This window comes from Gymnoscopelus braueri (genome assembly GCF_963280865.1).
Source record: "Gymnoscopelus braueri genome assembly, chromosome: 8".
In the NCBI taxonomy this organism is placed as follows: domain Eukaryota; kingdom Metazoa; phylum Chordata; class Actinopteri; order Myctophiformes; family Myctophidae; genus Gymnoscopelus; species Gymnoscopelus braueri.
In genome coordinates this window covers 49,969,398-49,985,877 of record NC_137609.1, presented here as the reverse complement: position 1 = coordinate 49,985,877, position 16,480 = coordinate 49,969,398, and the positions used below count along the sequence as shown (strand labels likewise).

At 41.0% G+C, this 16,480-nt stretch overlaps 1 protein-coding gene across 1 annotated transcript; it reads left to right on the top strand.

Annotated features, from left to right (window-relative positions):
- Window positions 1–257: 257 nt before the first annotated feature.
- On the top strand, window positions 258–16,068 carry LOC308090912 (uncharacterized protein; the record flags this gene model as incomplete). The annotated part of the gene is made up of 21 exons (XM_080436185.1): window positions 258–261; window positions 1,965–2,104; window positions 6,783–6,912; window positions 7,250–7,389; window positions 7,562–7,691; window positions 8,573–8,839; window positions 8,988–9,266; window positions 9,411–9,713; window positions 9,806–9,831; window positions 11,428–11,438; window positions 13,648–13,736; window positions 13,978–14,028; window positions 14,333–14,348; window positions 14,447–14,532; window positions 14,781–14,831; window positions 15,086–15,101; window positions 15,201–15,298; window positions 15,524–15,574; window positions 15,708–15,761; window positions 15,853–15,887; window positions 15,978–16,068. The coding sequence occupies 21 exons, from the start codon at window positions 258–260 to the stop codon at window positions 15,987–15,989; spliced, it is 1,989 nt and encodes a 662-aa protein (XP_080292311.1). The 3' UTR covers window positions 15,990–16,068.
- Between the last annotated feature and the right edge of the window lie 412 nt (window positions 16,069–16,480).

The following is a 16,480-nucleotide window of genomic DNA, read 5'->3' as shown; positions in this document are numbered from 1 at the left end:
CATCAATTGTTCTGCCTTTCTGGGTGAATAGCTGCTTCCGTGCCTGATTCACTGATGCCTGGCCGCTAGTGCGGTCATAGAGCAATACCACAAATGGCTCCAGAGGCTCCATCCAGTCATCTATTTTGTCTGGGGTGGCAGCTAAGGAACTGAAGGCACTTGTGACGTCACCATAGGTTTTCCAGGTCTCCCATGCCGTCTTCTTGCCTCTGCCTCCAAAAGATGACACTGTGTCACATCCAGTAAAGGCATGGAACATGGGTAAGGCTAAGCATCGATCTGGGCCTAATGCCCTTGCCATCTCATGAGCTGCTAAGTTACGGAACCTTTTCCCAGTTCCAAAAGCAACCCACAGCTCAGTCAAGTGGAGGCATTGGGCTGCCGTTACTGCCAGTTATTGGTACATTGACAGCAGGTGGAGGCCATTTTGGAAAATGGCTGCCATGGTTACCACAGGACAAATCTGCGATGGCCCTATAGTCAAACATTTTCCTTATGGCATGCCCTAACTGTGTGCCAAATGTCATGCTTTTATCATAAAGTGCACCATTTTTGCCCGAAAACGCCGGACTAGAATGTCATGGCTATGAATGCATTCCTTCCATCCATCCATCCATCCATCCATCCATCCATCCATCCATCCTTCCACCCATCCATTCATCCATACATCCATCCATACATCCATACATCCGTATTCATCCATCCATCCATCCATCCATCCATCCATCCATCCATCCATCCATCCATCCATCCATCCACCCTTCCACCCATCCATTCATCCATACATCCATCCATACATCCATCCATCCGTATTCATCCATCCATCCATTCATCCATCTGTATTCATCCATCCATTCATCCATCCATCCATCCGTATTCATCAGTCTGTTAATCCATTCATCCATCTATTAATCCATTGCTGTTCCAGTGAATCCATCCATGCGTCAGAAAAGACAGCATAACAGAGGACGCATGGTCTTTTCTTATTTAAAGCTGCAATCCTTGATTCAAACCAGCCCATACCCAAAGAAAAAATAAAAATATTTCACATGTTTGTTTCAGAATACTACAAAGTTGGGCAAATCATTTTAAAATGTGTTTTGGACCCTGGAAATCTATTTTCACAGATTGTTTTTAGAAGGTTTGGCCACTTAAAATATTGTTGTCCTAATTTTGATCTCCAAAAATATATTTTTGTATATTTTTAAACATGTCAAATGTATTATTTGCTGTATGGGAGCAATACAGCCTCTTTGTTTTAGTATACATGAAAGGAATTATCCAGATCCTAATATTGTCGCCTTGCTAAACTAGTTTTTCAGGAAAAATTAAAAACTGATCCAAAACAAAACTATATGATATTTCTTAATCATTTCACCCAAAATGTTTATAACAAAATATGACTATTTAAATATAAATGACACTGTCTGTCAGTTATGTAACATAAGAGATTTAAATAGGTTTAAATAGGATTAAATCTGACTTAGGCCAAGAAAAAAAAGAAAAAATGTTTTCAAAATGGCCTAAATCAGTAAATAATTTGGCTTAAGTCACAAAACCATGCTGACTTAGGCCAAAAAAAGGTCTATTTTGGCCTAAGTCACAGTGACTAGGGAGTATAGGTCATTATACTAAAAGGGGAGTGAACAGCATGATCCTTTTCAATTAGGAGTTGGGCGATTTTACCAGAGGTGGCCAGTGTCATGAGGAGCTGATTTAGGCAAAAATATCATTTTCCTCAAAAAATTACTTAGGCCATTAGCAAGGTGACGATATGATAAAGAAAAAAACAAACAAAAACACAAGCAAGTCTCGTCAAGATACATTTTTTTTATAACATTAATAAAGAGTGTTGAGCAAATTATCAAGGATTGTGCCCTTAAAAGATTTTTTTTTAAAAAGAAATATACAGTGCATGACTGATTCAAATATCTGCATGGTTGTAATTATGTATGTGTGTCCAGTGCCAGATAGACCTCCCACCAACCTAGTTGTGTTCAATGAGACCACCACCACTCTGAATGCCAGGTGGAACTCCACACCGGGCCGGGTCCAGAACTACAACATCACCTACGTCCCTACTGCTGGAGTCAGGACCCAAACTGTAAGAATACACTCACATATCGTTGCCTACTTGATCATACTACAGCTACACAAAAGTATCAAAAAGCAGATCTGCAATATCGAAATGTTAAGAGCTTGCAGATCTGCCATTTTTGCTGTTTTTGAATTTGAGTTTGGAAGGTTTGTACACCCGACAGAGACGATAACAACGCATGTCGCACACACATACACATATAAGCAAGGCTGTCATTTAAAAGAGAGTACATACAGTATGCATATAATTGTGTATGTTTGAAATTAGTGAGCGGAAGTATCGGTACGTTTTTGTCTGGATGTACCGTCGTATTTGAAGTTTGTGTTCCTTGCACTGTACAAGATGGAATGCTGTGAATGAATATGGCCCAGATGTTCATTCCGTTACCATCCAGCATAGGTTCTATTTCATGCCGAAGATTGCGAAAAACTCAGCTTTAGTCCAGCTGGCTGTGTGGAAGTCACGCGCTGCATGCTGACTGACCACCAGCTACGTAACCCTTTAACACAGGATGAAGGTTTTCATCTTTTCGACTGGAGGAAACCTGGCTGGGATGATTGCCTGGGTGATATCATGATTCATGAAGGGAGGGAGCAAGTGGTGGAAGTAAACGGCACCCAGTCCCCTCCCCTCCCAGTGACTTGTGGTGTTCCTCAAGGAAGTATACTAGGACCTTTACTGTTCCTGATATATGTGAACGATATGTCTTCAGCTTGCGACTGCAAACTGTTCCTGTTCGCAGATGACATTGCTCTGCTGGTCTCGGACAGGTTGAGAAAACTCTCAGCACTGAACTCAACGAGATCTGTATCTGGCTCTCCGACAACAAACTATCATTACACCTGGGTAAAACTGAATCCATCCTCTTTGGGTCCAGTTCTAACCTTAGCAAGGCTGAGAGTTTCACGATCAAAGTGGGTGATGACGTTATCACAAGAAAGGAGGAAATTACCTACCTGGGTTCCATCTTGGAGGCAAATCTCTCCGGTAACAAAAACGCTGAAAGACAGGGCCGGCCCTAGGATTTTCGTGGCCCTAAGACACCCCCATTATAAAATCATTGTTACTTTTTGTTGCATACTAAAATAATAACGCTAGTTGTTGGACCATTTTTGTTTTCTTTTTTTTTGGCCCCCCTAGTGGTTGTGGCCCTAAGCGACCGCTTATATTGCTTATAGCAGCGGCCGGCCCTGCCGAAAGAGTGATCAAAAAGGTCAACCAAAGAATACGCTTTTTGTATAGGATTGGACGTCTAGTCAATAAGAATACTCTGAAGATTCTTGCAGGGGCCCTCATACAAGGTTATTGTTATTGTTGTTGTTAGATGATGTTTCCTTTTACAGTGAGAGAACAGATGCTCTTTTAAGTCAAGTTCATGTGCCAATGGATGCTATTCTATGTAATGTGAACTGTAAGGACCCCAATCACTGTACTGACCTGTGTACTATGTATAATGGTATAGTTAATGCTCTCTCTGTGGCCAGCAGGCCCCTACTCTCTCACCCTAGAGGGTCTAAAAACATCAAGCCGGGCTGGAACATGTATGTTGCTAGCCACCATGAAGAAGCTAAGGCGGCCCATAGGGCCTGGGTTATTGCTGAGAAACCTAGACAGGGGCCTGAACTTATGTATAAAAAGTTAACTAATGCCAGGTATAAGCAGGCAGTGCGTTTTGTGGGAAAGCATGAGCAAACTATGAGAGCTGATTCTATGGCTGGGAAACTGTTAAGCAATAATGCCAATGGCTTTTGGAAAGAGGTTAAAAATATAAATAGGTCTAAAGCAGTACTGCCTTGTAATATTGATGGTGTTTCAGGTACAGAAAACATAACTGAGTTATGGAGGCAGCATTATGCTGCTCTGTTCAACTGTGTAAAGAGTGAACCCTATTATATAGGTAAGTTAGATGAGGGTGGAGTACACTTCAGCCCTAATGAGATCTATCTAGCTATTAGACAATTAGCTGATAAAAAAAGCATGTGGCCTAGATAACATTAGTGCTGAGCACCTAAAGCTAGCCAGCCCTAGAGTTGCAGCACTGCTGTCTATCTGCCTTACAGGACTGATAACACATGGGATCCTACCAGATTCCATGCTCACAGTCATCCTAGTGCCTGTCATTAAGGACAAGGCGGGCAAGGTTGGGAGTATGGCTAATTATAGACCCATTGCCCTAGCCAGCATTTTGTCTAAAGTACTTGAAAGGATCCTACTGGATAGGATAAGTGTTTTTATCTCCACCACAGACAACCAATTTGGTTTTAAGGCTAAACACAGTACAGACTTATGTATATATGCCTTAAAAGAGGCTGTTGAAACATATAGAAGACAAGGCTCTACTATGCTGATAGGTTTTATTGATGCGTCTCAGGCTTTTGACCGTATTAATCATCACAAACTCTTTGTCAAACTTAATCAGAGGGGTGTGCCTGGATGCATCATACGCATCCTGGCTTACTGGTATGCCAAACAAAGTATGAGAGTGAAATGGGGGAATAGCATATCCTCTCCCTTTGGTGTAGGCAATGGGGTTAAGCAGGGGGGGCTTTTATCCCCCGCCTTCTTTAACCTATATATGGACGACCTGTCAAAGCAGCTGGGAGGGGCTAGGACTGGTTGCATGATAGGTAACACCCTGGTCAATCACTTTATGTATGCCGATGATTTGGCCATTGTATCCCCTAGTAGTGCTGGGTTTCAGGAGCTACTTAACATCTGCTCCGATTATGGTGTTCAGTTTGACGTGAAGTACAATGCCAAAAAGAGTGTGGTAATGATCTGCAGGACCAAGGAGGACCTGAAACTTAATTTTCCTGTTTTCTATTTGTCTGGGCAAACCCTTACTGTGTGCAACAGTTGTAAATATTTGGGGCATATCATAAATGATAAGATGGAAGATGATGCTGACATGTTCAGACAGAGACGTATGTTGTATGCTCAAGCTAATATGCTGGTAAGAAAATTTCACTACTGCTCTGATGAGGTTAAAATTAATTTGTTTAGAGCATACTGCACTCCTTTGTATACTGCCCCTTTATGGGTGAAATATAAAAAGGAGAGCTTACGCAAACTTAAGGTGGCTTACAATGACGCTCTCAGGATTCTCCTGAGGAAGCCTAGGGGTGGCAGTGCTAGTCAGCTTTTTTGTGACTCGGGTCTAACCACCTTTCAGGCTCTCCTGAGAAACCTTATTTATAGTTTTAAGTGTAGACTTGATGGGTCTCTTAATGAGGTGATTATCAATATGATAAATCCAAGGCATAGCTCAGTAAGATACCGCTCCCAAATGTGGAAGCATTGGTACAAGTGCATTTTATAATGTTGTGTTTTACTGTGCTTTTTAGTTGTTTTATATATTAACTTTTAATGTTTTGTATGTCCCTTATTGGCTTCGGCTGTAATAAAGATTGATATATATTACTATTATGCATGCTCCTCATGGTATCACAACACCTCCAAGGCCTTAAAAACAAGGCTCCAAACATCCCAAAACAAACTAGTAAGGCTACTTCTTGGCCTCAATCACAAAACCCATCTAACCCCTGCTCATTTTGCTAGGATTGGATGGCTTAGGGTTGAGGACAGAGTACAGCAACTTGCTATGGGCCTGGTCTTCAAGATACACCACAACATTGGGATCCCCCTGTATTTGTCAAAATACTTCCAAAACGTTAATGAAGTCCACGATCATAACACCAGAGGCAGCTCCACGAATCATGTTCAACCCAGATTTGGCACAACAAAGGGAATGAACTCGTTCTCATGCTATTCATCAAAAATGGGGAATGCCCTACCAAAACGAGTAAAGGAGTGTAAAACCCTACTCACTTTCAAAACTGCCCTAAAGATACACCTTCATGAGGCTGCAATTCGAAAATGGCCCCTGTCTAAGTCTTAACCTACCTAACCTCTGGGGTCGTTATTTTCCTTCATAAATATATGTTTTTGAACTGTCTATGTCTATGTAACTATAGACGCGTTTTGCATCTATAGTTTAATCGTGAGCGAGCACCGTCTACCACCGTCACCGCCGACAGTGGCCCCATGTGCAGTACCTCAAATGGCCAGCATGTCCATTCCGCTTCAATGAAACCACTGGGTTCTGGGGGCTTGACTGTACAGTATCCCTCTAGCCTAGCCAAACACAGCGTAGTAAAGTGACCCTCCACTAATGCCTGTAATGGCAAGACATCCAACTGTTTTGGCCATTAGGGTATATATTTACCATGACCGCTACACACTCTAGTAACTCCAGAATCAAGAATCCTGGGATGAGTTTTGTGTCCCATCTTAGAAAATGATCAACTCCCTCCCCCCAGTGTCTCCCAGAATTCAAAAGAACATCCAAATTCAGTTGACGCTAAAGTCGCAGAATCGGTTAAATGCTTTTAGAATTTAGACAAAAGAGGTTACTTTAAAAGAAAGATACCACAGCTGTCCAACGGAATACGGCAGCCAAGTTACTGTATCTGTCAACCCATTTAACTAGCGAGCCATTATTGCTGCAAGTTGGCTACTACTGTACAACTACATTATTAGCATGAAATGAGACATTAGATAGGACATCTTAGGGACCTCTTCATCATTTGAAAGAGTCATATGTAGAATATCTAATCAAGAGTAATATACTGTATATCAAGGAAGTTAATCACCCCTTCTCCCACCCCAACTCCCGCACCACCAGACCCAGATCGAAGGAAAGAAGACCACAGTCCTGCTTCCCAATCTGACCCCTGACACAGAGTACTCCATCACCGTGGTAGCAGTCTACGCCACCGGAGTCAGCAGTGAGCTGAGCGGCCTTGCTAAGACCAGTAAGTCGTTTGTTTTAGTTTTTTCTCTCACCGATATTTGGACAGATGTGCAAAGATCTCATGAAGAGTTGTCTTTTGGGAGCGTTCAATCATTCTAGCTAATGATACATGGATTATATAAAGAGCAATGCCTTTGGGGGAGGTTTGACTGAGATGAATTGCTTAGTCAGAGGAACTTGAGTCGACATAGAAGATGATGATTTAAAGGTGGTGCCACTGAGGATGCACAGTGAAGATTGTGATACAGAAAGCTGTTTTATGTAGTCATACTGTTAGACGAAGGACAGCTTAGTGTAGTTTTTTTATCCGTACGTAAATTAATCCTACCTTATTCCAGAGCCCCTGGGTGGTGTGAGGAACCTGCGTGTCACAGACCCCACCACCACCACCCTGAACGTCCAGTGGGAGCCCGCTGAGGAAAACGTGCGTCAGTACAGGATCTTCTACGTGCCTGTGGCTGGAGGAGCCGAGGAGATGGTAGGCTGGACGACACCTTCCATGCACTGTAGTGTAGTTTGACACCGTCGCTTCTACTTGTCTTCTTTGTTCCCCTTCTTTTTTTTCATCCAGGAAAACCCCAAGCTGTAGAGACAATGTTAATTCCTTTACATATTTTTGACACGGTTTATGTGTTTGCTTGTGGCTCCAGGCGCAGGTATCTGGTAACACCTACAAGACCGCCCTGACCAACCTCCAGTCGGACGCCGTCTACACTGTGACCGTGGTGCCTGTCTACTCTGCTGGAGAGGGACAACGGATGTCAGAGAACGGCAAGACACGTAAGTGAGCTATAGAATAAATTCATGTGATAGTGCACAATTGTAGTCCATGGTAATGTTGAATCTGTGCTCTATGCTATAGAGTTTAGAGTTAATAAACGTGTGCAGATACTGTAGGCTATACCCAGTACAATGGTAGCATTTTTGGACAGGTGCCAGGGTCAAATCAGCTTGATACAGAATGTTACTTCTGTAAACCTGTGATGTGACAAAAAATCTGATTCTGGAATGAATCCATTTCTGTCCGTCCGGACTGAACTTATTGGCCTCACCCTCTCTCTGCATGTCAGTAAGCCGCATCGAGGCGTCAAGACGAGCTCTTGACTGGCTTCGGAATGAGTCAGCGTTTTGAGGGGTGATTGCGTAGGAAGGAATTCCACTGGGTTGGCAGCGCTATAATGGTGTCTCTTCTGTTCTTACCGTAATATGGGTGGTTTATGGGCCAGCATGACGGCTAGCGAGCAGGGCTGATGATGGGTTAGCGTTGGTTGGTCTGGTGGGTAGGACAAGAAACTGCGGGAAGGAGAGAAATGAATGGAGAGCATTCTCTTATCTTACTTTAACAGGGTCATCCTCCATGTTTTTAGTATACATTTCCCCTTAGCATAGCCTGTGGTCTGCTAGGTTCAAAGTGCTCATGGCCCCATGGAATATATTGTCTCTTCAATGGCCAAACACAATTTAATTCAATTTATTCTAGAGTCAACTCATTCATTCACTGTTGAGAATAGATACAGTCGATGAACGAGTTGACTCCTTGATAAACGTTTTAAAGTAACTAATGATGTATGCAAAGCTACTCAGTGCAGCTTTCAGCTAGCCCACGGTTTCTCCAAGAAATGCCTGTTCTAGTTTTAAAATGTTCTTCCTCATCTGAACAGATAAACCAAAGGCCATACTGAGGGCTGACCAGACAGCCATACCTGTAGGGGGCAGTGTTACACTGAGCTGCTCTGTGGACTACTCATCTGAATGGAACTACTACTGGTACCAACATAGCAAGGACTCACTGATCATGCAAGATGGTGTTCAATACTCTACTGGACCAATCAGTGTGTCTGAAGGTGGAATCTACTGGTGCAGAGGAGGGAGAGGAGAACCAGTTTACTACACTGAATACAGTGATGCAGTCACCATAGACACCATTGGTGAGTCATTTAATTTGCTTTGAAAATAAATAAATAATAGTGAGCTAAAAATGTATGACACATCTACAAGTCACTCCCTGCCTATTTCCTGTAGTGAAAGACAAGTGAAGTTTTGTATGCTAATTCGGATTGTATTTTATTTGAACAGAGGGCAGGTCTGTTTTGATACTGCAGCCCAGTTGGTCTCACATATTCATGGGAGAGACCATCACTCTAAAGTGTGAGATACTGGGTAGAAGTGACACAGACTGGAAGTATGAATGGAGCACAACAAGCTTAGCTTCATACAAACCAGGAAACCAGGCTGAATTCAGAATCAGCAGAGCCTTTGTTTATCACAGCGGTGTCTACGTGTGCAAGGGTCGTGCCAAAAATTACCAGCAGTCGTCAACAGGGTGGAGTGATGCTGTTAAATTGACTGTGTCAGGTAAGTCAGAATATATCTCCTTTATATAGAAAATGTAAAGAGAATATTGTGAATTGGAGTGGTAACTTCTACAAGACAGCATGAAATATCTTCAACAGACTATAAACAATGTTTACAAATTCAAATAATGTGTTTTCCCAACAGCCAAACCCCAGCCTGTTCTGGGTTTGTCTCCTTCATGGTTGAGTCCTGGAGCCTCGGTGACTCTGAGCTGTGATGTTAAAGAATCATCTGAAGGCTGGAGGTTCTACTGGTACAGGGCTGTACCTAAACCATCAGACAACTCCTACACTTATGAGCTCTTACCTGGTAGCCAGCATGGAACTGTAGAAGGTTCCTACATCATTCATGGTCCTACAGGCACAGGAGGATATGTGTGTAAAGCTGGGAGAGGAGACCCAGTTTATTACACTGAGGACAGTGAACCTCAGTTTGTGTGGTCTGGTGGTGAGTACGACTCATAATTCATCATTTGTAAAGGTTGTTTTCTGACATTCAACCTTACTTTGTTTGACCTCTGATCCTGCGTTGTGTTTTAGATCTCCATTCTTCAGCTTCTCTCACAGTGAGTTCTGGCAGAACTCAGCACTTCATCTACAAGTCTGTCTCACTGAGCTGTGAGGGAAACTCTACTGAATGGAAAATGAAGGGTTTTAATGATCGAGTAAAAGAGTTATCATCTGGGCTATTAATGAATGAATCTACATGGACGAGGAACGTATCTACAAATGACAGTGCAGTGTACTGGTGTGAGTCTGGATTGGGAGAGTACAGCAATGCTGTCAACATCACAGTACATGGTGAGTCCAGTTCCTTCATGCACTATACCTAACAATACTGCAGCATTCCATCAACTCATTACAAACATGCTTTTGTATTTGTTCAGTGTGAAACCTAACATCATGGACTGTTTTAAAACGATGAACTGTTTTACAGATGGTTCTGTCATCCTGGTGAGTCCTGTTCAGCCTGTGACCGAGGGACTTTCTGTGACTCTTGGTTGCAAACATGAAAGAGACATGTCACTCTCCAATGTGGACTTTTATAGAAATGGAGAATTGGTCCAAACTAAAAGTAATGGAGAGATGATCATACCTGCTGTATCTAAGTCTGATGAGGGATTCTACAAGTGTAAATATTCTGGAGAAGAGTCACCACAGAGCTGGATGACAGTGGCATGTGAGTATACTGATATTTGCTATTTTCATTTATTTGAACAGTCAGTATACCCCTTTAAAAATCCCTATGCTTTGTCCTAATTCTGAGTTACATGTTTGGTTTATTTTTAAACTTTTTACTCAGGCATAATTGTACTTAATCCCATTCCCAACTTCACGCAGTTGTTAATGTACACAGAATAAAAGTTAAAAAGACACTCATTTAAATTGTCTTAATTATATGAAAGAAATACACAGCTTTGTTTGTAAACTATTACATAATAACAGACATGACTGTGGTCTCCCAGGTTTATAACAGCAGCTTAATCATGTTTTGGGACATATGTATACTACAGCCTACAGTACAAGCAAAAAGAAAATGTTCTAATGCTGCTAATCTATTTATTGTCTCCGCCAGGCCGAAAGGCGAGAGAGTATGTTTTACCCTCCGTCCGTTTGTCCATCCGTCCGTGTGTGTGTCCGTCTGTGACCACCTCAAATCATGAACGCAGCTTGCTATTTCCGTGAAATTTCACACGCACATTCCCACTAGGCCGAGGAAGAAATGGCACCCTTTTCACATTGGCCTGTTATAGCGCCACCAGCAGGTCTAATCTTATCAAAACACATTTTTGGAACAAAAGCCTCAAATCATGAATGCAGTGTCTGATTGCCGTGAAAAGCCTAAGAAGAAATGACACCCCTTTCACATTGGCCTATTATAGCGCCACCAGGAGGCCACAATAACCTACCTGACCTGGCGGAGACCTGTATTCCGAGGAGCACTTTTTCTAGTTTCAAATGCAATTGTCATTGCTGTCATAGTGTATAGACACTATGAATATAGACTAAATGCTAAATTAAGTCCTTTATTTCCAATGCTGTTTTCATCCTTAAGTGTCTGGGCCTGTGGAACAGATTTCTCCACTTATAATTGGACTGATTGTAGGACTTCTTGTTGTGATTCTTCTGACCATCTTTCTGGTCCTCCTGTGTCGATACAGAACATCCGAAGGTGAGAATGACTATACATAACATGGATCACATCTAGCGTAGATTATAATCACTGAAGAATTCTTCATAAAAGGCAGTGGCTCAGGGGTAGAGTGGCCGGTAGAGCGGCGGGATGGGAACCGCAAGGTTCCCAGTTCGATCCTGGGCTCCCCCAGAGTTAGTGTAGAATTAAAGTGTCCTTGAGCAAGACACTGAACCCCTAATTACTCCCGATGAGCAGGTTGGTGCCTTGCATGGTTTCCCCCATAGATATTAGAAACCTAGATACCTCATTGGCCTCTGCAGTTCATTGGGGCGACTTGTATCGCAATACACGGCGGCTCTTCCGTCTTCCGCAGGGAACCTGTCACTCAAAGTGACTACTGGCCAATCACAGCGCTCACAGTGCGTTGACTACTGGCCAATCACAGTGCGTCTTTTCCGGGACTTGTCAGTGCAATGGTTCTCAACCAGTGGTCAGGGAACCACCAGTGGTCATTGAGGGGGTTCCAGGTGGTACCCAGCTAAATGATGGAGAGTTGATAATAACCAAATGGAGGGTCCATTTGGATAGATATAAATCTATAGATCTTTAAATCTTGAGTATAACATTTCACGCTGTCAAGAGTCAAATTGTTAAACATCTGCATTACTTACTAAACAAGTACACAATTAGAGAACGTAAACAATTGTTATTTTGACAACAGCTTATCGAACGATAACATATTCTACGTTTTGGGTGTGAGAGGCTAAAGCTTATCAAACGGTGTTCCGTGACTCAAATGCTGAATAAATAATGGACCTTGATATGAAAAAGGACCAGTCTCTTATTTGAATTTCACAAATAGAGTGTGGAGTTTGCCAAGTTCCAACTAACTAGATGCTGCGCACAGCTGTCAGCTGCTGCCTCTCAAAGGGTTAAGAGCTGGGTTACAAAAAGACCCGCCCCCACCTGCCTCTGATTGGCCTACCGAACTTCCGCGTGTGTGACGCACACGGCAGCCCTGCGGAAGCAGGAAGCGCGCCCGAGATACAGACGCTTCAGAGCCGAATGAGGCGTCTACCTTTATATGTCTATGGTTTCCCCTCTGCCATCGGTGTATGGGTGAATGTAATGCACAATCTATGTAATGCGCTTTGGATAAAAGCGCTATATAAATGCACCACTTACAACTCTCCATAAAACATACTGAGGAGGTTGAGGTTGTTCTGTACCTTAGTCACCCTTTTTATTATCATTAAGACCACAAACATTATTTTGTATTAATTGTGTTATGTATAAGATTTTATATTGTTATTATTTTTTGCCATAATCTCTTTTTGTCTATTTGATATATTTCTTTCATTGTGATCTTTATTACATGCTGCTCTTGCTTTCTCTGTATCTAGAACGACTGCTGCCATTTACTGTCAACCAATTCCCCTTAGGAATTATAAACGTTTTCTAATCTTGTCTCATTTTATGTCTGTAGTCAGATTATAATCTCAGAACAACTCTCCATAAATCAGTACTAATAACATAACAATATTAAAGGGGATTTTTGGCCCACGGTTTTCTTACCTTTTCTATGATGTTATGATATCTTAGGATGAATGGTACAGTAGAAAAAAAGCATAACTCCATCCCGGGTCCGCCACAGCTTAAAACGTGTGCTAGGCCTTGCGCTAGATCGTGTATTTTAATTCTAATTTTTATTTTTTTCCTTAGAGATCTGACGTTCATAGTGACAGAACACTATGCAACGTGATTGTCTTGAATGCGCCTCACCGGAAGTCTCGCTAGACGAGATTGAAATCTCGAGATTGAAATCTTGTCTAGCGAGACTTCCGGTGACAATCAAGACAATCACGTTGCATAGTGTTCTGTCACTATGAACGTCAGATCTCACCCAAAAGAAAAGAAGAAAAAACTATTAAAATACACGATCTAGCGCAAGGCCTATTGGCGCGCGTTTTATGCTGTGGCGGACCCGGGATGGAGTTATGACATGTTTCTACTGTACCATTCATCCTACAATATCAAAACATCATAGAAAATGTAAGAAAACCGTGGGCCAAAATTCCTCTTTAAGGTTCAAATACGTATGGTTAATATAATTGTTTTTAATTTACAGGTCGATGTTGTGTCAGGTAAGTACAGTATTGATCTCTGTCTATTCATCAACATGACAGCAGTAGATTCCATCTTGTTTCTACTTCATTTATGCCAAATATTTACCTTTTGATTACAGGACTCAGGGAAGCAATCAGCGCTCAGCTGACTACCAGAACACCAATCAAATTGGGGCTCCTGATGATGTGCACCTCCCACTGCAGCACGGTCAGTCTGATGAACCAATCATGTTCTCGCTGAGTTCTTCTGATTAGGACAACTGATTCTAATTGAATCTGAATTCATTATAACTTAAAAATATGTCTTAATTTATGAAAACATGAGTGTTCGTTTTGGAAGCTCATTAAAGTCAGTTTGTTTTGTGTATTTCCTAATTAGCAGAACAATTAACTCAAATGAAACCACGTTTGAAAATAAGCACCACATTAATGCTTATGTTTACCTTTAGATGACAACAGCATTTATGAAGTAATCCAGCAGCCACATGACTATGAAAATGGTGCAGTATACTTTTTAAAGATCCAATCCATTTATTGTTATCTAATTTTATTTTTGTTTTGTTTTGTTTTAATGTGGAATATGAATGTTAGGAATGTAATTTTTTTCAGGTTCTGGTGTATCACTTGATTTGTTAGAAATGTTTTATCAATCCCTGCTGAGTACAGTAACTTGTTTAGTGTTGGACATTGTCACCAACACGTTAACAGGCTTTCTCATTAAGGAGAAACTGACAAACAATTATGCCTATAGGTTTGTATTTGTTTCAAATATTTATGTTATATATACATTTTTATTATTCACAGATCCAGGTCGTTTCAGGTAAGTACAGTATTGACCTTTGTCTATTCAACATGGCAGCAGTAGATTCCATCTTGTTTTCTACTTCATTTGTGAAAAATATTCACTTTTTATTACAGACCCGTCCAATCTCAGGGATCAGCTGACTACCAGAACACCAATCGAATTGGGGCTCCTGATGATGTGCACCTCCCACTGCAGCACGGTCAGTCTGATGAACCAATCATGTTCTCGCAAGTTCTTCTGATTCGGACAACTGATTCTAATTTAATCTGAATTAATTATAACTTAAAAATACGTCTTCATTTATGAAAACATGAGTGTTCTTTTTGGAAGCACATTAAAAGTCAGTTTGTTTTGTGTTTTTCCTAATTATCAGAACAATTAACTAAATTGAAACCATGTTTGCCTAACTAAAATAAGCACCACATTAATGCTTATGTTTACCTTTAGGTGACAACAGCATTGATGAAGTAATCCAGCACTCCAATGACAATGACAATTGTACAGTATACTTTTTAAAGATCCAATCCAATTATTGTAATCTAATTTTATTTCATTTTAATGTGGAATATGAATGTTAGGAATATCATTTTGTTCAGGTTCAGGTGTATCACTTGATTTGGTTTGAGAGGGCATGGCTCTCTGTCAACTGTCCGTTCACAGGACAGCCTTGTCAAACCCTGACAAACAATTATGCCTGTAGGTTTGTATCTGGTTCAAATATTTATGTTATATATTTATTTATTTATTTACAGATCCTGCCTGTGTCAGGTAAGTACAGTATTGACCTCTGTCTATTCATCAACACGACAGCAGTAGATTCCATCTTCTTTTCTACTTCATTTATGATATGTGATCTTTTAATTACAGACCCGTTCAGTCTCAGGGAACGAATCAGGGCTCAGCTGACTACCAGAACGCCAATCAAAGTGGAGCTCCTGATGATGTGTACCTCCCACTGCAGCACGGTAGGTCTTTGAACCAATCATGTTGGCTAAGGACTTAGGATACTAATTTGCATCTAATTTACAAATCTCTTTCATTCATTAAACCATGAGTGGTCCTTTTGGAAGTACATTAAAGTCAGTCAGTTCAGTGTTTGTTTTTTCCAACTAATTCAAAGAACTATTCACAGAACAATTTTTCAATTGTGTTTAACAAAATCCACTGTATTGTGTATTGTTTACCTTTAGGCGACACAAGCTTTTATGAAGTACTCAAGCGATCTACTGACTATGAAAACGGTACAGTATCTAATGTTTAAATGTTCTCTGTCATGCAACACTGTTGTCCAGAGTTATTCATATTTTTAGGCTAAGTGGTTGTACATTTCCAGTAAGCAGAGATATCTGTGATTTTTTTTCTTTTTTTTTTAAGATGGAATGGGAATTGAACTCGGTGAACAACAAAACTCTGCCAACCAACTGCAAGGTGAATACACCAACAGATTAATCAAACTGTTCAAATATGACCCTCATTCTGCAAAGCTTCTAATTGTCTTTCAACTCATTTTCACTTACAGAATCATCCGGAAGGCATGAGTCTACATATGTGGAGGTAATGCTGAGTATCATATAATCCAGAGATTAGTGAACTAATGAAAAGTGGCATTTTATCCTGTAAATGTTTACTGTAACTTTGTTTCAGGTCCTTGGATAGAAACGTGTCGGACAACCCAACTTGAAATATGGTTTTATATGTCAAATCACCTTGGAAATAATGTATTATGTGCTGGCATAACTGGGGACTGACTGTCACTTTTATACATCAAATGTGACAATTCCCAGAGCTCAATTTTTTTTATGAACCTCTCTCTCAAACAGTAATTGGAAAGCATGGCGAAAACTGAATTGTTTCTATGTAGACAACTGGCTTAAAGATTATTTGTATTTGGTGTCTATGGAGCAAGCAGCATTGCTTCCTCAAGATCTGTGCAGTGACCACATGGACTATTTGAGTTTAATCATGACGGTTTTGAACGGAAATGGTAATAAATTAGGATTCACATTAATAATAACACCCAGAGGAGAATAGCAGTCCCTGTTTTTTGTTTACTGATCCCCATTCCCCATCCCCTTTAATTACAATATGTACATATATGTATGTGATACTTTAATGATCATACTTAGTGCAGGTGGGTGCTCCACAAG